This window comes from Magallana gigas, chromosome 2 (assembly GCF_963853765.1).
Source record: "Magallana gigas chromosome 2, xbMagGiga1.1, whole genome shotgun sequence".
In the NCBI taxonomy this organism is placed as follows: Eukaryota; Metazoa; Mollusca; class Bivalvia; order Ostreida; family Ostreidae; genus Magallana; species Magallana gigas.
The window spans coordinates 53,577,056-53,603,776 of NC_088854.1; the positions used below are offsets into that span (position 1 = coordinate 53,577,056).

Sequence of the window (26,721 nt, forward strand, 5' to 3'; positions counted from 1 at the left end):
CAGAATATTTGCCCAGAGGTGACAGGAAAGCCCTGAAGTGTTATGTCGCCCGATGGCTTTCCTGTCACCGAGGGACAAATATTCTGGTATTGTCGCCCGAGAAGACATGTAATATATGTTATATAACATTTTTAAACAAATCAAACTCGGGTTATCAACATATTATTTAATTCACAAGGCAGATGAAATTTTTTTAAAACACTAACGCTTGAGTTTATCACTTTTGTCGTATTTGCCGAATTTTTTTCATCAATTAAACTATCGAGTTCATCTGAATTTAGATCAACAAACCGCAGACGTTGGCCTGACATGTTTAAAATTCGCGGATCTGTTTACGTTTGCTTAGCAACTGGCTTGTTGAATTTCGAACCCGACGTAATTAATATGCAGGATTCTTGCACGCGATGGTGATATTACAGTTTCGGGAGGGCAATATAACTATTTCCTGTGAAATATAACTGTTTCCGGGAGGGCAATATAACTGTTTCCGGTGTGATTCAGCAATTTTCAGGGCATAGTAATAAAATTATTTCATTTGTGACATAACGATAAAACTTATTCAAAAATGGTATATAATATGATATGCACATGTTAATATACATATAAACGAGTCCCTTAGAAAAAGGCAAGATTTTACATGAAATTTTCTTATGAAAAAGACATTCATAATATATTTACTTAAACTGCACAAGTCTTTTACATTTTGTGTTGACAGTAGTTAAATCAATTTTTAAAAAGACAGAGATTCTTAAATAGTAAAACTTCAAAAGTTATGAATTTTTCTGTTATATTACAATAAAAAACACATTTCAATATAAAATGATACTCATCTTCTATCTCTGACGCACATAAAGGACATACACGTCTTTCTAATCGAATATTGTTTTATCTACCAGTTTTGACGGTAAGACAGTGAGATGATAATCTTTATTTACATAAAAATTTCTTATATTGAAGAGGAATTTTTTTTGTTAGATATGACTGCAAAGTAAAATGACCAATTTAATATATCTATAGAATGCACTTTTAGTAGAATTTTTTATAGTCATCAAAAATACGTTGTTTGGCAGTTGTTAAACTAAGTTAATTAAATTACTTCTGTATAGTTGGATTTTCAAGTTATCAATCATTTATAAATGAGTTTGTGCGGACTTAATTACGTGGATATAAACAACCAGTAAATCAAAAACTAAAGAGCATAGTAAAATCTACAATACAATAAAAGTCATGTACTTGAATCCTATTATATCCATTGTCTACAAATACTCTGTATAACAGTTATCGGCGAGTTCATCAGGTCGAAACCATGCACTCGAGGTTATGTAGGCATATATATACTTATAGTACCTACACTCCAGCTCTCGGTTCGTGATAAATTTATAGATATTTCCTTCTGATGTAGGCCCTCTAACTAATAAATACATATTTAAGTGACTCTCGTTTGGACGCAAGGGCATCAAAGCGGAATGGAAAATGCCCTATATATCTGTAATATGCCCCGAGTTGTTGTTAACAGTCGACTTTCGATTGTCACTCATCAAGACAAATTAATGTTCAAGCCTTGCTTATTGACAATAAATATTCCGAAAAAACACATTTTGCAAACAAATTATAGGTCCAAAAATGATATATAATAGTAACTTTTGACGTGTTATGAGTTCAAACACCACGCCTATACTATAACAGTTTCTGCTAGGTTGACAGTATAATTTTAGACAACAGCATGGAACTCTCTCGAGTACAGCCTCTATCAACCGGTTTTGTGGAATTTAAACCGCAAAATAGTATCTGTAAATGATATCTGTCCAAGCCGACGCCCAATAAAATTCTCTGTATTGGGAAACTATGTATCACTTGTTCTCATGCCACCGATATCCGTATTGGACATTGGCATTACTTCCGTTCTACAGAGTAGTGGCGGACGGAAGTGATTTCACGCTTGCACGCAGCAGTAGCCTTAACAGTCGGCAAACCATAAATACAAGTACCGTCAGGAAGCTTAAAAATGATGGAGAAAAAATATTGCTTTTGGTATGTTTTCATTGGTATACCCCATACATAAACATGTGGCTATTTCATTTTTAAAAGATTCTTTACAAAAAATAAGAGAAGACACATGGGAAAATAAAATATATAAGACGTTTTCTCACATATATAAAACATTCAATGCACACCGATCATTCGGAATAACCGATTCGGCGGTGGACATTCCTTTTTGTGTATGATGATTGTGATTGGCGTTCAGAAGTAATGGACATGACGTATTCACCATTTCAACATAAACAGTTTTACCCACACCCTTTGTTTTGTGTTACATTATGAAAAGTACAGCTATTATAAATCGAACATTGTCTACAATGGCAATGTAAAGTATCTCAATAGAAATACTACCGCACGGACATTCATCAATATCTGGCAATTAGTAACAATACATTATTCATTTAGTGTATTGAAATAGATATTGAAAGGTCTCAATAGGGCGTGGTCTATTGTCTGAGAGATAAAACTTCTCAGATTATTCAGGTCAAATATTGATCTTTCAGAAAAATTCCATGGATTATTAAAGATTTTTTTTTAAGCCTTGCGGGGCTTTGGATACGAAATAGTTCTAAAAGACGCTGTGCCCTGTAGGTAGATAAAAGTCATTTCAGAGAAGTAAGGCGAGCCTCGGAAAACGCAGGTGATCGTATGCCTCTTTGAATGTAATATTCCAGGAATCCGAGAGGATTGTACAGCGTAACTTGAAAGTAAAAAAAGAACAAAGAAAACTCGTACCGTATAGGTTTTAATTAAAACTTTATTTTTTCTGAGAATACCAGGAAGACATATTTTATATTGTTCTCGGTGGTACAAAACACATGTGTCAAACAACGTTGATTTATTACAAAGCATAAACGGGTCTTGTTGTCCTTTATGATCACATTAAATATTATTCAAAATTTGTACAATAAATTTGCAAAGGACATTAAGTTTGACAGTTGCAGCGCGTTAACAATATGTTGCGACGAGACATTTGATATACTGTTCATCAAATATCGTCAAATAAAGTTATTATTAGAAAACGTTTCAAAAATAAAAAAAGAAATATTAAATATCAGATATAATGTGAAAAGGCATATTTTTTTTTAAAAATGCATGCTCTCGTAGAGTAACTGCAATATTGTCAAGAAGGTAAGAAAGACCGTTTACACATGCACATATTTTTTTTTTTGCTATTATTATTAATAATTCTATAATTATTTAGACAATGAGATTTATTTTGAGATAGTAATATTTTGGTAGATACATGTACTTTACGATGATTCATAAAACAGAAATCCTTGGAATTATTCCTCAGTTTAAAATGAAGTATTCCCCGTGGGTACTAGCTATTCCCCTGGGGGGCATATACCAGTAGATTTGTACTGATACGTACTCCAGCGTTAGCCATTTGTGATGAGTATGAAGATACATGTACTGCCCGGGTATGGTCGCCTGTCAGCGTGAACGGATCTGTATCCACTATAACTTCGGACTGTCACCTTCTTGTGCTATTAAAGTGTGAACCCGATTGCTGCCAAATGCAATGGCTCAGCTGAATAGTTGGTTTCATATTAATTTCGCACTCTGTATTTTATCAATTATTCAGAACTGAGCATTCCACACTCGATAATTCAATGAGTAGAAAGTCAAGGAAAGACGAATAATGATTTGGTCTACTGTATTAATGTAATAGCTATCATTGCTTGGGAAATTATCAGAACGGTAAAAAAGCCGTCTGGAGGCTGGCTTGACGACTTTTCTACATGGACAGAGCTTGCCGAGTGTTTGATTAACTATCCGCGCTGCGTGTATCACTATTCAATCCGTAGGAGATCCGAGATGACGATTAAGGAAAACACATCCGGTATCGGTGAGTGTTAACTACTGAAATTTACTTGGAGCGGATACTGATATGTACTTGAACATATACACTTACACCACATTATAAAGTGTTGCCCCATTCCATGATTAAATTCAGTGTTTAACTGGTCTTTCATGTATAATCGGAATATTGTGTTCCCTGCGAGTGGCTGGGAAAGAATTCCCCTCTTGGGACTTACTTTTGAAAAAAAAAACAAGCCTCACCTTTACCGACATTTTGAAAATAATCGATCCATCCAGTCAAATGCGGAACAATAAATTAATAAATTGAGAGAACAATTTGCTGTTTTAGAGTAATTCAAACTACTTTAAAGAATGTCATGGGGGAATTTTTGGAAACGGATGTAAAAAGAAAATATTCTCTTTTACTATAGAGAAATATCGTAAAAAACATTATTGGTTTTCATTAAAAGTGAAAACAATTAATAAAACACGAAAACAATTTCAGAACGAATTGCATGGATTACGCAGAGAAAACGAATATCGCCACCTCAGAAATGATTTATCTCGTGATTTTGAGGAAAAGGTCTCGGATATTAAAGAATAATATATCACTGAAAATTTTGTTAACGACCAAGAATTACACTTGCTAAGGAAATTGAAGGCAGCCTTAAAAAATGAACAATCAATCCCATTGAAAAACTGAGCTGATTATGATAATGGAAAAAGATTATCAACCATGCAGTCCAATTTCAACTTTTGGTTGCGATTTGTAAAATGTTATTAAGAAGTTTTATCTATAATTCATTTACAAAATGAAATTTGTCAATATTAAATCATCTTTTCATTATGCATAAAACGTGGCATAGCAAGATTCCGAACTTCAAATTTTAGACTCCATAATCAAATTGATTGACGGAATAAAACAGAGAGAGAAGAAAAGAAAGATTATGTAATTTAGGCATTGGGAACAAATTTAATAACAACCCTGATGCTAGTATAACAAGCATTCTGAGAGTATTGCATAAGCAATACACGTCCCCTACCGGTTTGTATAATTCGATGAAAGCTTCCAAGCACACAACTATTTCAAAACTATTATAAACGAGATATTGTGCTTTAATCAGAGATAAATGAACAGAGGAAATTTAAACTACATAATTGATATAGAAATTAAATAAAAAATAGGTTAAATAATACTCTTTATTTTATCTCCAGTAATTTGAGTACCCTGTGTATGTTACAGTCTTATAACTGCAGTAGCTTTTCATACACTTTACATGCAAAAAATATTTGGAATGTAAATATACTGTAATGAACAATATTTTAAAATCTTTTTAATTCAACAACATTGTATCTGAGATAAATTCTAAATAAATAAAAAATCTTATAATTTATGAATGACGAAAATTTACTGAAAAAAAGGTATGTTTTATTTTATTTTGCATTCAAATTCATTTACGGTGCGATGCTAATTTTATTTTTATCATAATTCATTATTTGATCACATGCTGCGCTCGCCCCAACGGTCGCACCGTAAAACATATTAGCTTTTATAAGTGATATTGTAACAAACAATGTAATTTTTGTTTGTATGATGTACTTTAACTTTCTAATCAGCAATCATTACAGAACAAGTTGAATTTGATACTGGCCTCCAGTGAAATATACACTTACATCTATTGATACTGGCCTCCAGTGAAATATACACTTACATCTATTGATACTGGCCTCCAGTGAAATATACACTTACATCTATTAAACTCAGCATACAGTCCGACAAATGGTGTTGATTTCTATTTGCCACAGACTAAACAATTGGCAATGCAATTGACATGCATCTTCAAATTGGTTTTTGACACATTGGAGCCAATTTGATATCTTTGATGTTCCCGTTTGATGGCGTAATCATATGTATTTGAAATTACATTGTATTTGTTCTTCAACATACAGGAAGAGGGCGAATTAAGCTTTTATAACTTGTTCCCAATCCCACTGTAATAGATAATGCAATAAAATAGAACCATATGCATTTTAACAAGAGCTTGGACTTTGGGTAGTTGGTGTCAAACTGCGATGTGACGTAGGCCTGTCTATTTCATTGTAGGCCACTCAGCCATTCCTCTTTGAAATCAACAGGATTTGTCTGGCTTTTGAGCTAAGGCTACTCAATTGGTGTATATTTCACCTGAAGCCAGCGTCATTTTTAACTTGTTTTGACTCAAGAAATAGATAGTTACGTCCTACTGAAAGTCCAAGGCCTTGTTAAAATTGTTCTATGTACAAATCAAATAATTTTTTTTTCGTGCTCCAGAGTGAGAAAACCCAACCACATTATTAATATAAAGTATGTAACGTCGTGCATTTATATTAATAAGCAAGCATACCACATATCTAACATTATATAAATAGTGCCTGTTTGGGAGGGTAACTGTTGAAATTGGCACCCCGAGAAAACCATTGTCAACCGATGGTTTTCGAGGGGTGTCAACCCTCCCTAACAGACACTATTTATTTTATTATACTAAATGTCTTATTTTTGAAGAAAATTTTACTGCTTTTTATAGAAATAATGTGAATTCAACGGCGAACCGTACGCGCATAATTTACGCGCATGTAACAATTCGTTGTGTTACCCGTTGCCAAGTGTGTTGCTAACGCAGAGGGTAATAGAACGGATTACCAATTCAGATTTCAGTATTTAACATGAAAGTATAATAAAACAATATATCGACGCATAGTTTTAAATCCAAGTAAGGTAAATCCGATGAAAAAATTTTGCTTTTAGCTGACAATTTCATAATGATGAAAAATGTTACAAACACATAATTTGTCCTGATCAGAAAACGGTCGCTGTATATTCGTTATCCCTTAACTCAAAAAGAGATGAGTTTAATAAACTGTCTCCTCATAATGGATCTATAGCACCAAAACGACAATCTATGCCTTGATCTTATTGACATACTAGTACACCCAATGTTGTTAAATTGACCGCTTATCATGGCTATAGTATATAGGTCTATATTATAGAGACTCTGATACCGAACTATAAAAGATGTCGCTGATCTGCAAGTTCACCAAATGAAAATGCGACTTCGTTCAATACTCCATGCATAGAAAACCATTTAATTCGTTCACAAGATCAGAATATGAGCCCCTATATAGTCTGGTGTAGAACGTGGTATCAAAGTTGTCATTCCGCCATCTTTGTGCACACATTTAATGTCACAATATTAACGACGACTATGTTAACAGTAACTATATTATCTATTCTTTTTGGATAGAAAATAGTAATAGTGTTGTTTCAACGTTGTAGTATTGTTGTAAAATCAACGTTGAAACCATGATGCGTGTTTTCTGTATCGAAGTCGTATGATACGGTATCAAAGTTGTGTCATCGTTGAAAGAGCGTTGCGTGCCCACTGTGTTTTTTTGATCAATTAGCCCGCCTGAACTCATTTTAATTTAGGATAATGATTGCTGAACAGGTTAAAAAATTATGATCGAAAAAGTCATCTTCAGACATTGAAAACAATATTGTGATTAAAGTATCCGCAACAAATATTTGTTGATTGTTATTTGTTTATTGATGAATATGAAAAAACCTACCTGACCCTATCATTTTACTTTTTGTTAGAAAAACTTGATGTATTGAAAATCTTCTCCCTGGATAACTGTTTGGATCATATATATGTTTCCCTGGATAACTGTTTGGATCATATATATGTTTCCCTGGATAACTGTTTGGATCATATATATGTTTCCCTGGATAACTGTTTGGATCATATATATGTTTCGAGGGCGTAACTTACCCCTTGGCCATTTACAAGGTTTAGATCTTTTCCTGAAGAAAAAAAAATCACTTATGGATATCTTGTGAATGCTGTTCTTTTGTCCAGAGACCAAGTGAGACGTATGTCTGCATGCTAAATAACAATAAAGCGGCGACGTTTTACTTTATAGTTTTTCCATGTTTGAAACTCAAAACGACTTGCTTTTGACCAAAGGCTAAAATCTACGGCAACAGTCGCTCGACACGTAAATAAGGCAACCATTTTACTTTGGTGGGTTTTTTTGTACAAAGAGGAGAAGCAGTAATTGATATTAACTTGGTCCATGCCATGCATCACTTCGCTCTATGGTAATTAATTCAAGACAGCATCATGGAGAAACAAATGCAATAGCTCAAATGAAGTGTACGCCGTGGTTAAAGTGCCATCTATCAAATAAGCTTCATTTGTGCTTATAACATGCATTCACAGGAATCACCGGAATATGCCAATCATTTCCTTGAAAATCCCAATTTAAAAAGGTTATAAAGATGTAATATTGACGTCAACATAATGTGTTATAAGCATGTTTAAATGGCAACTGTTTTGAAATTTTAGTTCCATTTTCAATCCTGATTGTTTTAATATTTGATTAGCATTCTACTAATCGAAGAGTACTAATTACCGAACAATGGAAAACTGAAGACCCCTGTTAACGTCAGGAGAACATAACAACAAGTTTGTCTCCATTCTATACTGTATTTGCAATTCAATTTGAATTTTCAATTTTACCGAACGCATAAATCGTTGGTGTTTTTCAATAAGCATAATTAAAGTGTCTTGTTGAGCATTGCAATCACATAACAACGCTTTCAGTCGTCTCAAATCACGGGTTTTAAGAGTCAATTGTTTGGCCTATTGGTCGATGATCACGGAGATTTAGTTCTACTTCTGAATCACCCGCGGACGATTTTTCCGGTGAGAGTGAGTGACATGTTTTCGCATTTTCGAGTATCTAACTCCACTCGCAGGATATTAAGGGCTGCAGATCCTCACCGAGGTTAACCCATCTAGGTTAAGATTACGCAATGTCATATTCTTTTGCATTATTTACATTTATGTACCAGTGATCTCTACTGGATATAATCTTATATTTGCATTTCCATTGTTCTTTCCCACTGTAAGCCCATACGGAGGAGCTGCAATTATTTCTCTATAATCGCAATTGCTCTGTCAGTATACTATGACGTCATAAAGGTGTAACGTTATGTATACTTTTCCATGACGTTATAGATTTAAACCACTTAAGGAATGAATTCAATATTTATTTGTTTTATACGATATAAAATGGTTTGGGGCAGTTTACGCTTTATAAACCGCGAAGCGGTTTATAAAAAAGCGTAAACTGTTTCAAACCATTTTATATCGGATAAAACTAATAAATATTGAATTCATTGCTTATAATTTAATATTTTTACTCTTTATTGTAGATAAAAACAGTCATTTGACCTTTAAAATGACGTAAAATTGTACAAAATTCAAACGTAACGTCAGGCGTATGGATACGTTTTTGACGTTAGTCTTACTGTGACGTAGGCAACATTCTTTATACGATATAAAATAATTTTTTAGCCAATCAGAAAGCGCGTTACAACCAGAATTAAATTATTATACGATACATCATGTGTTTTTCTCCAACTCCATTAAAATTGACGTATTTACATGTAATATTAAAACATGTATTTGATAACATTTTAAAGGAATTACTGTCATTGATTCTGTTAACAAATCTATGTGAATTAAAAAGATACATTGCAGTCTGAATGTTTCCTTTTGATGTAATAGCTAAATGTCAAGGTCTAGGCTAATACAGGGTATTTGCAAGTGGTAAAATGCAAATATAAGTAATAAACAACGATTATTTAGTGAACATGGCGTTATGAATAGCAACTGCTCTGCTGGCATATTTTCTATGATGCGCTAGCGCGCCGTGGTTAAAGTGCCATCTATCAAATAAGCTTCATTTGTGCTTATAACATGCATTCACAGGAATCACCGGAATATGCCAATCATTTCCTTGAAAATCCCAATTTAAAAAGGTTATAAAGATGTAATATTGACGTCAACATAATGTGTTATAAGCATGTTTAAATGGCAACTGTTTTGAAATTTTAGTTCCATTTTCAATCCTGATTGTTTTAATATTTGATTAGCATTCTACTAATCGAAGAGTACTAATTACCGAACAATGGAAAACTGAAGACCCCTGTTAACGTCAGGAGAACATAACAACAAGTTTGTCTCCATTCTATACTGTATTTGCAATTCAATTTGAATTTTCAATTTTACCGAACGCATAAATCGTTGGTGTTTTTCAATAAGCATAATTAAAGTGTCTTGTTGAGCATTGCAATCACATAACAACGCTTTCAGTCGTCTCAAATCACGGGTTTTAAGAGTCAATTGTTTGGCCTATTGGTCGATGATCACGGAGATTTAGTTCTACTTCTGAATCACCCGCGGACGATTTTTCCGGTGAGAGTGAGTGACATGTTTTCGCATTTTCGAGTATCTAACTCCACTCGCAGGATATTAAGGGCTGCAGATCCTCACCGAGGTTAACCCATCTAGGTTAAGATTACGCAATGTCATATTCTTTTGCATTATTTACATTTATGTACCAGTGATCTCTACTGGATATAATCTTATATTTGCATTTCCATTGTTCTTTCCCACTGTAAGCCCATACGGAGGAGCTGCAATTATTTCTCTATAATCGCAATTGCTCTGTCAGTATACTATGACGTCATAAAGGTGTAACGTTATGTATACTTTTCCATGACGTTATAGATTTAAACCACTATACGATACATCATGTGTTTTTCTCCAACTCCATTAAAATTGACGTATTTACATGTAATATTAAAACATGTATTTGATAACATTTTAAAGGAATTACTGTCATTGATTCTGTTAACAAATCTATGTGAATGAAAAAGATACATTGCAGTCTGAATGTTTCCTTTTGATGTAATAGCTAAATGTCAAGGTCTAGGCTAATACAGGGTATTTGCAAGTGGTAAAATGCAAATATAAGTAATAAACAACGATTATTTAGTGAACATGGCGTTATGAATAGCAACTGCTCTGCTGGCATATTTTCTATGATGCGCTAGCGCGCATCATGGAATATGCCAACAGAGCAATTGCTATTCATAACGCCATGTTCACTAAATAACGTTGTTTATTTCTTAAATATTTACATCCACTGAATATTTCTCCGAAATCCTATTAAGTTCATATACTGCTGAAGACAAAACCGAATCATGATTTAGGCAGTGTTGAATTGTCTGTGTATCACAGCGAGCACCTCTATGCAAAAAATCCACTCAAATGTATCATTGATGAAAAACACGAATAAAGCTAACAATTATGGTAATGATAATTGCCAGGTTGTGTTTTATTTACTCTCAAATTGAGAGTCTCAATCAATGTACATATGACTATATAATTACGATAAAAAAAAGTTTATGCAAACGATGGTAATATTGTCTACTGGTACAGTGGATGTACGGAGTATATCATAATAATGCAACATTTTTTGCCTGTGATAACACTACGTATCGATTTTGTACTATACAGTCCAATTATTTATATTAAAATGTTTATCGTACAATTGCTGAAAATTATATAAATGTAAGTAATAAGGAATCATTCTTTGAATATCATGAGGTGATGAGCCCTTCAGGCTTTATTAGATTTGATCACGCCCCGACCAAAACTATCACCTTATAATACTTAAAGAATGATTCCTTTTTCTTCCAAAAATGCAACATTTTCTCACGAAATATGTGGTAAACTGTAATAACATGGGTTTACGTAAAGTTGGCAATGTAATAATGCAAGAATACATTTAAAATATGTAAACTGTATCAACATGATCTCACGAATAGGGTTGTGATTCAAATTACAATACTGAAAATTGACAAACACGGTGGTCAACGATCTTCGATCCACAGCAATATTCGATAACTCTAAATTATCCGAATTTTTTTTATCCGTACCATAAGATTAGTCTTAGGTGTTAATATCACTCTAAGTCATTCAATGAACTGCTTGGCTTAGTGGCTCCACGGAAACCTACAACCGAAAGGCAAAGGGGCTCGAGCAACCGTTGCACCAATACAACCTTTTTTCTAATTTGATCGCAACTTGTATACGTTATTTATTCCGTTAATTCACCGTAACCAAAATTGCAATTACTTCATAAATTGCATAAATACATGAATACTTTGCTGATGATCGAAGAACCTTAATACAACTGCAATAATACAACATAAGGTGATAAAGTAAATAACAATTAAGTAATAAGTTGATGGTTACACTGGAAATGTAAAAAAAAAACCCCAAAAAACCCAAAAAACCAAAAAACAACAACAACTCACCCCCAAAGACAATTCAGAGAGAAAGTGAATTACACTAATACAATCTTACGGATTGATGTTAAATAAATTTCAATACTTGCACAAGTAATAGATTTCAAAAAAGCTTGCCAGACTAAACTGGTAGCTCCCATTGCCTGCACTGTTTCAGAGAATGCAAGATATGACTGACTGACGCAATGATAATGTCAGGCAAGAAGCTGACGGATAAGGTAGCAAAATAAAAGCACAGCCCGTTTTTCTGAAATAAAGATCTATAGATAAATGTTTTCTAATACAACATAAGGTGATAAAGTAAATAACAATTAAGTAATAAGTTGATGGTTACACTGGAAATGTAAAAAAAAAACCCCAAAAAACCCAAAAAACCAAAAAACAACAACAACTCACCCCCAAAGACAATTCAGAGAGAAAGTGAATTACACTAATACAATCTTACGGATTGATGTTAAATAAATTTCAATACTTGCACAAGTAATAGATTTCAAAAAAGCTTGCCAGACTAAACTGGTAGCTCCCATTGCCTGCACTGTTTCAGAGAATGCAAGTTTCAAACCTTAGATATAACTGACTGACGCAATGATAATGTCAGGCAAGAAGCTGACGGATAAGGTAGCAAAATAAAAGCACAGCCCGTTTTTCTGAAATAAAGATCTATAGATAAATGTTTTCGTTATGGAGCCTGAGATCATTTAAGTATTGTTTTTATATTTTGGGAATATGCAGGTCTTTTATTGATATGACAGGTCCTGTGTTAATTGTACAACATGCACTCAAGTGTCCGTCGAACAAGCACTGTCGTCTGGACATCAGGCTTCAAGATGGATATTAGAATTCGTCGGTTGTATAGCAAAGCACTAAAACAAATGAATTGAAATAAAAAGCAATATCAAAAGTATTAAATGCATAGGCGACATCAATACTGTTGATTTCAAGATGATTTATACGAAATGGAAATTATATGTAATAAAATTTGTTGTCCAAAATAAGAGGGAGATAGCTGACAACATGTGATTGATTTTTGTGCAAATTCAATGACAAGAATATCAAACATTTGCGTGATTACTACCACTTTTTATATTAAGATTTTAATTATGTTCAACATTTTAGCGAGTCTGTAATAACAAATATTAATATTGAAATATCTGACAAGATTAAAGACCGAGTAGACGAGAGTGCATTGTTTTGATTGAATATGATAAAGAAAGAACATGATGAGTGGGCACTGGGATTTATAAGTTAAGTAGTAGGGATACTTAGGTTACAGCGGAGGAAAAAAAGGTTTAAAGAGTTCGTGCTCTTAAAACTATTCCATTTCCCATAGAGATACCAAATGTTATTTTGGAATTGCTATCTATTCATCATTTAGATGTAATGGATTTTTTTTATTATCTGGGCGCTCCTTGTTGAAATAGAAAGTAGGTCTAGAGTTTTGGAAACCCCCATTTTTATGAGTTAACCAGGTTAGATATACCTTTTTACCTCAACACAAATAAAGAGTTATTATATGATTATGTACAAATTTGCGCCTCCAACTGTTGGCTGTAATATAGTGAGCATACCAGCCAGAAAGATTAACTTCCAGGTCTCTGCTGGCGTATGTCACAATACATGTAGGTGCTAGCACGATAAAGGTCCATAATAATTTTGACTTGGTCTCCAACGGCAGCATTGACTACCTATATGAGTGGAGTACCTTTAAATGATGCTGTACAACTATAAATAAATAAATAAATCGTGTAAATTGAGTGAAGTTCTGTAGTCATAGATCATAACTGAACGTATGCATCTTACGTCAAGAATTGTTCTTCTGAAAACGTCAAGAATATTGATGTTTGTATTTCAACGAAAAATGTACATTCATTACACACTCAGATTCTTTGCAATAAATGTTATTCTGTGTGCATTCCATCCCGTCTTTTCTACCCACTGACATTTTTCCACCTCTGAGAGAGAGAGAGAGAGAGAGAGAGAGAGAGAGAGAGAGAGAGAGAGAAGAGAGAGAGAGAGAGAGAGAGAGAGAGAGAGAGAGAGAGAGAGATTTTATACAAAGAAAACAAGTCTGCACTGGCTCCAGGATATAAATGTACCAATTATAATGAATATTTCATTAGATGCCTCACCATCTTCTTCCGTGGATTACTAAGTAGGAAGTACAATAAACTGTGTAAAAGAGATTCCAATAATCACCTCATGTAATATAAATTAAAGAACAAAAGACCTCGGAAAAGCAGTGCTTTAATGTGTATTTATGAGATTTTTAAACATTGCGGTTATGCCTGGCTGAACACTCGTGAACTCACTAATGAACGTTATAGACAATCATTGAAAACACAATGGAAATCTATGCCATCGTAACTCCCACCCACAGAGAATTCACGAGTACTCTCTGCTGCAATCAGGACAATTGTACGATTTGCCAAAGTAACTTTGACTGAAGTTAATCAGTGCTTCTTATTTTATTAGAAATTGAGTTATGAGATACATCACTGTATTTTAGAGTTATTCTTGTTTTCATCCGTATAATTGGACTTACCTAAGTGCAGTCTTTGTAGTGCGATTGGGGCGAGTAAAAAAAGACAAACGTCAATTATAATTGTGTTACTGGGTATAAAACTAGTATCATGCACTTGTAATACAATTTCATTTTATGCTCACGTTTTCAGCAATAATCAGGTGATCTTTATTTCGGTACAATAATAATAGATTCGATATTAAGTACAAATTTTAGTGTTTCTACAACGTATATTGATGTCAGTGATAGTTTTTGTGCCCCGTTTAAGTTTCTCTTTACTTTTCAACTGATCGTGCAAGAAGCCAATAAGCGTGGAGATAAAAGACTATACTAATGATGCTTGTGTACGGCGTCCAATTCCTGGCTCTAGAATATAGCATGATGGAATGTTACAGAGTAATATTGCCAAACCAGCAATGTTAATTTTATTTTGTTTTATATACAATGCATTCTGTGCTGTAGGGTATTGTTCCACATTCTTTCGACAATAACTGTTCCGCTATAAACGCCATCATTCTGAATTTTGACCGTTTGTTAGAAATTAACACATCCAGATTTGATAAACGTTAGATTCTAAAACGATAATTTATTAACTAGTTGTAATTATCGTTACTTATCATAGAAGTTATCGTTATTTTTTTAATATATACAAGAAGCAGTCTTGTGACACACATTTTTTAATGAATAACATCGAAAAAAAACTTTGTAAGCAAACGACTTAGCGAACATGATTGATGTACAATATACCCCAAATACTAGGTGCTTGAGGTATACATGATAAATTATCGCGTTTTTCATCCTGATATATGCTCACGATGAATCGACATTGTGTGTGATATATTATATATATTGCCTGTCGCTGGATTATTGCATTCACTTCGGAGGTGAAATAATGGAAGCGCCATACTTTTAATACCAACGGACATAGAATTGTCAATTCCTCGGTGTATATGAAATAATATATCATGGTTTTTATAATATCGGATCTCGGATGCCTGTCGTCTGCTTTGTTCAGATCGAGACATTACAATTTCTGTGAAGAGTAGTGTAGAGAAAAGAACTAATTATCTTTTTTTCCCGTAGAACGTTTAACCTTTGGGAGCGAAGCCCGCCAGGAAGACATCAGTCGTTTGATCTAGTTAGATCGTAAAACGACATTACAGATGGGTAAAAAGTCGGAGAACGTATAGTCATGTAATATGAACAGATCTGATATCTGACTTTTTTGTTGCATTACATGATTACAGAACAAAGTAATTTGGACAATATAGGGAAATGTTTAGGGATCCTAGAAGTAAAAGTCGCCCGTAGAGCAATAAAAGCATGTAATGTTTTTCTTTAGTATATTTTATTCCTAACTCTTCTTTTTCATCGGTATTCTGGTCACATTTTTGGTCGCCTTTTTGAAGAAATGTTAGACTCATTAATGCAAATTATTTTCTGCATTTTTTGTTTTGACATATTTGATGAAATATATAGTTATTTCTTGACAACCTATCGGTTAAAATAGATATCATTAATAAACATCAACTTTTTCAGAGCTTTTTTTATGATATCTTTCGCGGAATGAAACAAAAGCTTGCATTTGATTGTTAAAATCACTTTGGAAATTTAGGGTTATTTTCGTATTTAAATCTATCCAAACTTGATCAATTTAAGATGCGACTTAATGAACATATCTTTGAAAGATGTTGATATTCAATAAAATATATAGTGAAAAAGAAATATCTTTTGGCTTTTGAGGTATTTACATTTTATTGAGGTTAATATTAACAAGTTAACAGCATACATGTAGGTATAGATCAAGTCAAATCGTAAATACTTAAAATTTGCTCAAATTCATAAACTATGATCTATACGTTTCTAACTACTTTGTAAGGAGTATTCTCACGCGACCATACTTATGTATGGAGTGTTTGAAAACAGCAACACCCTTTCATTTACCTGCATTATACATTTTGCTATCATATCCTACGTTGTAATGAGAACGATCAGAGAGCCAAACAATTAAACGTTGTATCTGAGACGAGTTTGCTTTTCTTCCGATTAACCTCTCGGTATATGATTTCAACTCAAGAGCGTCTAGAAGAAAAGCTTAACCCAACGTATATGCGCTTAATCGTATAAGTTTTAATCCCTGCGCCAGATCCTTTGAATAGTATTATTACCACATGAGAGGCTTAAGAATCTGTATTTCTTTACTTTAATAGCTCAGTGGATAGGGGTAAATTCCTTGTCTTTTTATTCTTTTTAAAAATGTTTTGTAAAAAGAAAGTAGAATTGAGTAAACAGCGCCCCTGTAGTCGTGGAGAGACGAGTTACAGCTGCACTGTTACTGTGCATCGTTTCTGCTGAAAAAAAATAACACAAGCTGATGTTTTGTACCCAGAAAAAGTAGAGGTATGTTAACTACCATGAACTCGAAACTAATCCTTTGAAGCCTTCATAAACAACTTTGTCTGTTCAAAGTTGGTTCATTTTGTAATTTACGTCATCCACGAGCGTAGTCAGCGTACGTGAAGGAGGAATTGTCGTTTGATTAAAAATAAACACCCAGACCCATCCCAATTTCTAATATTATCTTTTCTTGTTTGGTTAAACTGCAATCTGTAGAAGTAGAAAATATATGTACATGTATTTAGAGCACATGTTTGGATAAATACCATATGGGATACCCACTAGAGTTGTCTTCATAACCGAGAAAACAAATAATCACCATATTTTTCATTTATCACTATCTGTAAATAAATGAAAAATCACTTGTTTGAAAATTTTGTTCGAATCTCATCTCGTCGAATTTTGAAGATTAAAGGTGACGTTCAACTTAGAATTATCTTTGGAGAGCCTTAGTTTAAGTCAAGTTTCTGTAACTGCACCTTTAATATTCAATTATATATAGAAGATATATCTTTTCTAAAAAGTGGGAGGAGGGGCGGGAGGGTTCCAAAAGTTAATAAGCTGGCATCACATGTTTATCGTGCATTAGATCAATAAACACATGCTAGCTATAGATAATGTGAATTCGTTCGAGTAAAGACCACATGACATGGGTGTTACAGATCGAACGTGATTTTATCGCAGAATATAACCGAATACTTGAGCGGGAGGGGGATAAGTAGGACACGCAAAATCCAACTGGATTGACAAAGAAAGATTTTTCGACAAATTATCAGGGTTTACCGCTATGCCTTGAAACATAGATTACTACAGCAATATATTTCTCGTTCATTCAATAATAAAATCAAATTGCGACTAATATTAGAGAAATAGAGGAAAACAAGATTGATACATTGGTGAGTTTTGAAAGAGCCCTCACTGGGCTTATCAATGAAGCTCAAGAGTCTTTACTTTAAGGAGGTACAAGTTCAGTGTTATTTTAATAACCCCATCTTCCATATTGCACTTCAGCGGAGAAAAAAAACAACTGCATAATCGTAAGTGCATGCAGGCACGTAGCATCGTTTTTGAAAGGTAGGCAGACTCACCGAAAAAAAAAAAATGAATAAAGTGAGGGGACCATTCAGGATGAATGAGGGGATAATTCAATATTTTTAATGTAAATATAAAAAAAAAATCTTTGCTGTGAGAAAAAGAGGCTATGGATGCTACGTCCCTGCCATGGTAGACAGCCCGCTAATCAATGCTACGCATTCATTTAGAAGTGTGCTTTTTTAAAAATTCTACGAATATAATATATTGACAATTTTATCGGTGTTTTGTCAGTGTAGATGTTTGGCCTTTTTTTAAAGGTGGCTTTCTTTCTAGTAGACGAATTGAAGTTTCTGTATACCCCATCCCTACATAAAAGGCATGTCACAGCAGAATATTTATTATCTGTAATGAAATTCATAATCATATAGGTACCAGCTAAAAAAGCTGCGTCATTTTAATATTAATATTAGCATACACAACCTAATGATGTTAATTTTGTTACAGCGCTTACCTACCTTTGTTATTCAATTATTACATTTAATCCGACAGAAATGGAGTAAAAAATTGTCCACATGAAATTTGAACACTTCCTGTATTTTTATTATTCGTCACAATGCACCAACGTCAAAGACGCACTAATCTGCTTGACGTTACGTTTGAATTTTGAACAGATTAATATTATTTTTAAAAGTAAAATGCATTCAGTTTGTACAGTAAAAACCAGAAAATTAAATTATAAGGAATGAACTCAATATCTATCGAAGTTATATTTGTTTAACCTGGATTGAAGCAATTTACGCTTCGCGGATTATAAAGCGTAAACTGCCCCAGCCCAGATTATACTCGTATAACTTGGGTAGTCATTCCCATTTCGACAGAACAGAATAATAGAAAACGTGTTGGCAGTTTCGGTCATGGCTTTATTATTTATTGTACTTAAATAAAACTATGATCAAGTCAATGATAATGTTTATAAGTCAATGATAATGTTTATAAGTCAATGATAGTGTTTATAAGTCAATGATAAATGATATTGAACCGATGTTGTTTATGATAAAATTTTACCAGGAATAAAACCGTATTATATAAAATGACAATGATAATTGGCAATGAACTACATCGACTTCACACGAGTATATGATGTAGCAAATTAAATTAAAATGGCAGGAGCCCATGTCTGTCTAATTAAGTTCATTTCTTAAATATTCAATTATTATAAAAGAAATTTTTGTTATAAAACAGTTAGGCGAGAGGAGGAAGGTTTGCAAGATTTATTAACATTGCACAACTCAGAACATTTAACATATATTTATCTTGCTTTAGATGAATAAACACATGCTAGATATGGTGCATTCATTGGGTAAAGAACACGTGATTTTGATGTTACAAAATGTGATTTATAGCTGAATATTACGAAAGAAGATGGGTGGATAAGGCGTGTAAAATGCACATGCACGGTCGGACAAGCTACTGAAAAATTGAATTATCAATAAATCTGATATTTTAAAAAAAAAATCATTTAAAACAATATACATTTTACATATCATTGATTTTTAACCTATAAACATTTCCAATACCTGCAATATGTTGACTCAAACAGGCGTATACATATCAAAACCTGCAAATACTGTCATTTTTTAGAACTTCAAGGCATTTTCTTTTATAGAGTGGGTCTGTGCTCCGTATTTTTCTCATAGTCTAAATAAGGTCTATTTGAAAACAAACCGATTTCAATCAACAAAAACGTGGAGAAATGACCCACTATACATTAAAAACATCATTTTGTATCTCAACAATCGAACGTTTTGAAAAAAATCCGTAAATTCGTGGTCAAAGTCAGACATAGTATTTAAACAGCCTACTTTGTTGTGTCTGAAATGGCTCAGTGGTTAGTGTTCCTGACATAAGCTAACCTTAAATACCTAGGATTTTTATGTGATGGGTTTGATACCGCAAAAAATTTCTGACAATTTTTTTTTTCTTATCTTTTGTTAAATATATTAAAAGCTGAATATAGTTAGAAATTGTGATTTTGCAAACTTGTATTATAACATATTTGAATAGATTTAATTGGGGAAAATATATTCGAAATCGTATTTCACTAATAAACCGAATGGGCATTTGCACCATCTTATTCCCCCATCTTCAAATTTGGGGGGAAAAGGATTAAGCATTGAGTACAACACGCAACATTCCATTGTTAGAAATATATTGATAAGTATAAGAAGCATATTTTGCATAGAATGATTTTTAGACAGGGTTTACCGTTTCGACTACTACAGCAATATATTTCGTGTTCATTCAATAATCAAATCAAATTGCGAATAATATTATCGAAAAAGAAGGAAACAAGAGGGGAGCACTGCGTTAATGATTACACTTTACCATAACCCAGTTTGAAAGAACTGGGCGTATCAATGAAGAGTTTGTGCTTTGAGGAGGTGAATGCTCCATGTTTAATGTATCACCCAATCCCCACGGTTGCACATATTGCACTTCATTGGAGGAAAAAATTCATAATCATAAAGTGCATGATTTAAAAACAGCTAGTCAATGCTACGTATTCATCCAGAACTGCACCTTTTTGACTCTGATTCCTTCATACATATATTGACAATTTTATCTACGTTTTGTCAGTTTATAGATGTTTGGCATTTTTAAATAGGCTCTTTTTCTCCAGTAGATTAATCAATGCTTCTGTATAACCCCCACCTCTAAAAATAGGTAATAGGAAAGACAGTCCACAGTTGAATATTACGTGTAATGAAACTCATTATTGTATACAGTAAGTACCAGATAAGAAAGCTGCGTCATTTTAACACTACAGGCACACACCGCCTTAATGATGTTAAATTTGTCACACCCCTCATTCGGTATCATACATTTATCACACATCTTTAATCGGACAGAGATAGGTTTCCATTTCCTGGAATCGCCCATTAGCAGGAAAAAAATTTCGTTTTATTTTCTCCAACCTTCATTCCGATAGACAGAAGAACTTGTAACAATTAATCTTTAAGGATGAGATCCTCTCTGTAAGGTATTGTTTTTTTGTACCACTGTGGCGCAGTGCCTGCTTGCATTGCTACTTCTAAAGATCTAACGATTCCATTGAAGTTAGATTCCTATCACCCAGCTCTAATGGAGGCTGAGAGGTTTTGAAACCTTTAGTTTAATACTAAAACTGAATAAAATTTGATAAACATAATAACTGCTGTAATATTTTTTTTTCAGGAAGTTGTGGTACATGATATAGGGATATCGACGGAGAGCAATGTGTTTTCCGCTGTGAGTTTACTGGATCAATGGACGATCTCGTCATCACAGCGCCCATCTGCTAATTACGGCAAAACATATAAAAGACCCGTGTCAATTGGATCGCAACTTACAAAGACGTTACGTTTCTAACCTATCAAGCGTCCCCATCAAAGGATGAAGCCCATGTAATGTGCCCTATTGTGATAAAACTCTTCTTAGGAATCTGGTTTATAGAAATGAACAATGCAGATTTTGAGATTGTGTGTCGTTATTTTTAATATTTATTGTGGAACGGTGTAAATTAAAATTAGTCAAATACAATGAAGAACTGGACTTTTCTAAGTATGAACGGGAGTGTGTTGAAGGACAATATAACGGGGGCTTCCTACGACAATTCAACAGAGAACAATGGCACAAGTGAAGTATCAAACAACTTTGCTCTGTGGTTCCATGTAAGTTGAAATTAAAATATTTTTTTTTACTGTTAAACTTAAAAGTAATATTTGGTATGCATGATGCATCTGAAGACAATATTAGCATTGCATGCCACATCTGAATAGCGTATTAAATTTTTGTTTTCTACAATATTTTACACCGGCCTTGTACATGTACCGAGTTTTAGATAAGTGTTAGCTGATACATAAACTTGAAATGCTTGTTATTTATGAGCAAGTAGCTAAAAAGGCGAGTAATTGCAGAATACTAAATGACAAGCTAATTATAAATGGACAAGCTCTGAATTTTTACAACTTTTAGAGTATGAGGTGCTCTGTCTGGCGTACACAAACATGTCGTACTTATTAGCTCTGCCAAAAACCAAGTTGGAATCGAATTAAATTGGCTAAATTTCTAACTATATATTAGTATTAAGTTTAGAGAGAAAAGAGATAACAATATTTATTAATTCACTGGTTAGTATTTTCATTAGTATTCATTAATTTGATATCGTTTAATCCAAGCCGTACTAGTATAATGGAAACAGCTGATTATACTGTCAGCCATACAATTGTAATCACCTTCTTCTAAATTTAGGGAATTTGGTTAAGAGTTGGTGATCCTGTTTATGGCTAATCGTTGGAAATGATAAAAAAAACCATGATAACCGACCAGAGTCCAGCTCATGAATAATCAAGCAAGCAAGTAATCAGAGATTTCATTTGGTCGGAGATAATCCAAGATGAATTGAATATTCCGTAAGCGTTGTACCGGAATGGTGATATACATGTACAAGTAACAATAAAAACCCAACACATCGAATATCAACACGCAGGCACGTAGCATCAGGGGGGGGCCAGGGGGGGGCCTGGCCCCCCCACTTTTTCTCGCAGCAACAATTTTTTTAAAATTTACATATAAAAAATGAAATTATCATGGAGTTGGCCCCCCCCCCCACTTTTTTGGAGAAAGTAAAAAAATGATATGAGAATAATGAAATGAGGAGTGAAATTGAAGTTATATAGTACGCTAGTTATATATGTATAACTTTTTCAATTATTTTAAGAAAGCACCTCTGAATAGGGTTTAGTAGAAGTATTAAAGTTATCAAAAGCATTGGCTTGAAAACAAAATAGGGTTTAGTAGAAGTATTAAAGTTATCAAAAGCATTGGCTTGAATACATAGTTATCATAATTGTTGTAGTCATCATCACGATTTAAAACAAAACCAAGAAGTTCACTGACAAAGGCAAATTGTACTTTATAGATTAAAACTCAAAACATAATTTTCAATATAATAAAGTGATTGAATGATATTGGTAATAATAAAATCATGAAATAATTTTCGCGATATTCCCAATTCAGTCGTTTTGAATAAAACAGAGAAGGTGTTGAAGCAACCAGATTCAATATGAAACGAGTTTCAATCCCAAACCGTCCGCGTCAATGTAAAAGGCAATCATTATCTTTGACTTATCATAAACTATATTTCCAGCGTTTGAATTTGCCCGAAAGGGAAACAAATTGTTTTGAAATGATGAAAAAAATCTTGGGTATATTGGTTATAAACTTAGAATGGCTTTTATTGTCTGCTGATGTCATCTGCAACTTTTTTTTTCCTTCATGAATGATACCGACCGCCATTAACTGCTATGTAATTTTTGCTATTTGTATTACGTAGTTTCCGGTCTTTAGGTCGCCAACTTCTATTGTTACTCAGTGAAGTGTTGCAAGGATGAAACAAAATGATTTATAACCTTCAACATAAGGTGAAGAAAATAATGCTATTAAATGAAAAACGCATGTAGAATAGATTTTAATCAAAGAAAAAAGAGAACCGGGAACATTCTATATTTTTTAACTCAGCAATAAAATACAACATGAAAACTCTATATCCACGCTCTTCGGATTTTCATACGTAGTTAATTACTAATAAATTAAAATAATTGACATGTGGGTTTTAATCGAGAATTTTTCTTTGACCTAAAATTTTCTGTTGAAATTTTTTAAATTTCTATTAATGTTAAACGGCCTTGAGGCGTTCAGACCCTTTCCTGTTGCGATTCTGTGAAAGCTTTTCAAACACACCCAAATACCAGTAATTCAAAGATATATATAATTTATAAGATTAACTTATATCTTTACTTATAAATTAAGACATTTTGCCAATAAACTAAAAAAAAAAATAATGCCTGCACGAGAGTAACTGCTTACACATTTGCTATTTCAACATGCGTAAATTATAATTTAATTTTACAAGATAAGTAATTATTGTAAAATTAATTAAAACATACTTTCATTTTCGATAAACTAGCCCGAAATAGCAGAGATGAGAGTAAGGTGGTGAACACGCTTTGGCGGATCCAATTCAGTTGGAGTTTGCATCAAAATGTATACTTACAAAGAAATAATATTGAATGATTACGTAAAGATTGAATATATTTGTAGGACTTTATGGTCAAAACCGATGGTATTACACGCGAAAGTCCGATGGTCTGCGTGCAGTCGCCTAATCCCGATGGTTTAACACGCTAAAGTCCAAGGGTTCTAATTAAACTCTACTATAACAAAGACTTAGAATTTCTTAAACACCATACAGCCGAGTTTATGAGCGAAAACGGATTAAATGGAAATCATCTTTTTAGTAAAAAGAAAACAGTAAAAGATTATACCAAAAAAAAAAAAAAAAATTACGAATAGCCTGATTAATCATAAGTTGAAGAAATAAATAAATAAAAAAATAAAACGGAAAGAAATAATGTTTCCTATAAGAAATGGGCAAAATGAAGTCGGTATGTTAAGTGAAATTAAAAAAACCCAGCGACCATTGTTAGGTATATGGTGTACTGCATTGCATTTAATCAACAAACACCAACCACAGGAAATGAGTATGTACAGCGAGTTCATTAATTTCCGCATATAAGTTAAATTACTTTAGTATCAAAATACGCGTTGTATCAGCTTGCAGGCAACAACACATCGTGTTTACACCCGATATCGAAAATCATTGAATTGATGTACGGCACACCATGCAAGCTGAAAGGACCGACTGAGAACAATATGAGCTTAAGCACATGTTTACATATAAATGTATCGGCTGATAATGACTAATAACGCGACTGTTTGGTGGCGAGACTCCAAACGGCAGCTTTTTTGGACATTTGATTGATATATCAATATTAAGGTATAAGGAAAACGTTATTAAGCGAAACACTCCTGTTTTTTAAGTTAAAAAATAACAGAAAACACTTAACACATACTCAGAGAGTAGAATAATGGGTACATGTATATGCTCCAGAAGTTTACAAATTGTTGCCTTTTTTATCACAATCATCCTTTTCAGTCTCTTTTCACTCTTTTAAGACAATTTGAGAAAGAACACTCGATTCCTAGAAATAGACGCTACATGTTACAAAGAACTGCTGTTTAGATTGAAGCTTGCGGTGCAATCGCCAGATTACATTGGATCATTTAGGAATTCATTATTTAAAGAGTATTTGTAAGAAATGGAGTTTGAATGCTGCCGTTGACATACACATACAAGCTTGTAGATTAGTTGTAAGCATTGCTAATCGTGTTTATGTGGGCATGTTAGTGCACAAACACACGTGGGCTAGATTGAATCAAAACCAATTAACTTTTGCATCGATGTATTTCTTGAGCATTGTAATAAGTAAATATTCTTTTTATTTGCAAATTTATTACAGAGTATTCTCTTAAGACATCTTAATAATGGAGAATACGTAACTCAAATTTGATATACACGTTAACAATAAAACACAAGAAACAAAAGAGTAAACTTGATTCATTTAATGCATTAAAAACATTTTTAGTCACGAGAGGACGCCCCCTCACACATCGTCGGGAAAAAATTATGAGGTATAACTACATTTTTACAATATGAATTCATACTGCGTTTGTTTTTCACAAAAATGACGCTTTTATATAAGTTGTGATTTCTCTCTCCGTAAAAGTGTCCATTTCTGTTCCCTCTGTTTGTTTGACTCTCTGTTTCTGTTTAATCTTTTCAACAGCATCGTGAACATGAGCTATGAGCTAAATATATCCAATTTACAAACATGCTTAAAGATGAAGTTTGTAGAAAGGGGTTACCTTTTCTATGGTGGTTTTTAGTGTATTTAAACTTTGACGCACCAAAATTAGGACCCGGGGCTATGAAACTAATACAATATCATTGTTGGTCTAAGTCTCACTTTTACATAAGGAATATACAATGGAAAAGTGAGACCGAGGTTAAAAGCGAGCTTGCCTAAGTTTTATGATCCAAGGGTTCGGACAGCATCTCAGTGGGGCTTCAAGTCCATCAACTGATATGAATTGAAGTAATTGTTATCGAGCTTTGAATGGAGTCCATATTTTATGAAATAATTATACATATATGATGTAGAATTTCACATTTTTGAGTCATGACCCATAGAGGTTTAAAAAAAGCCGTGTATAATTTGTGGTTATTTAGTAATTTGTAGCCAAGTATCGTCAAATGTTAAGTAATTTTTCACGCATACCGGTAGGTAACATTAGCCCTTGACTTAAGGGGGCGTGGTCAAGATATTAATCACATTTTATTTTTTGTAGTTGTATTTTTTACAATGTTTTAGAAATTAGGAAATGCATTTCTAATGATCAATTCAAAATTTGGGTGTCGAAGAGTTATAAGTAAGCAAGATACAGAACTGACAATTCTTTGGTATGTAAACATTTGGTTTAATAAACAAGTAAAAGTTCTTTTTCAAGCTGATTTTGTTGTCTGCTTATTCGTTTGAAACATATGTAAACAGTTCCTATCGTTTGTCACAGTCACTTGAGGTCTAAACCTGGTATTTTCTTTTGAACAATCCAAATGTAAACAAAAACATGACCTGCATAAGCTTTGTTTACATAACATAAAATTGTGAGCTCCGACTCGCATATAACTCGACAACTGAGACTCAAAGTTTGGCTGACTAAGTCAACATTTCATTTTACACATATTGTTTAATATAATACAGGGTTTTATAACATTTAA

The 26,721-nt window shown here is 33.3% G+C and overlaps 1 protein-coding gene across 5 annotated transcripts in view; it reads left to right on the forward strand.

Moving 5' to 3' along the window:
- The first annotated feature begins 3,547 nt into the window (after positions 1–3,547).
- The window catches only part of LOC105320998 (cardioacceleratory peptide receptor), a 32,774-nt gene continuing 9,600 nt past the window's right edge, over positions 3,548–26,721 (forward strand). Inside the window, exons 1-2 of one of the 5 annotated variants that reach the window (XM_011419151.4) lie at positions 3,548–3,892; positions 21,237–21,712. In XM_011419151.4, the coding sequence (XP_011417453.3) occupies positions 21,581–21,712 (132 nt within the window). In that variant the 5' untranslated portion in view covers positions 3,548–3,892; positions 21,237–21,580. Of the gene's footprint in view, positions 3,893–16,811; positions 16,971–20,926; positions 21,043–21,142; positions 21,158–21,236; positions 21,713–26,721 lie in introns of those variants that run through there. The other 4 variants (XM_011419153.4, XM_011419148.4, XM_011419149.4 and 1 more) reach the window with 4 other exon arrangements.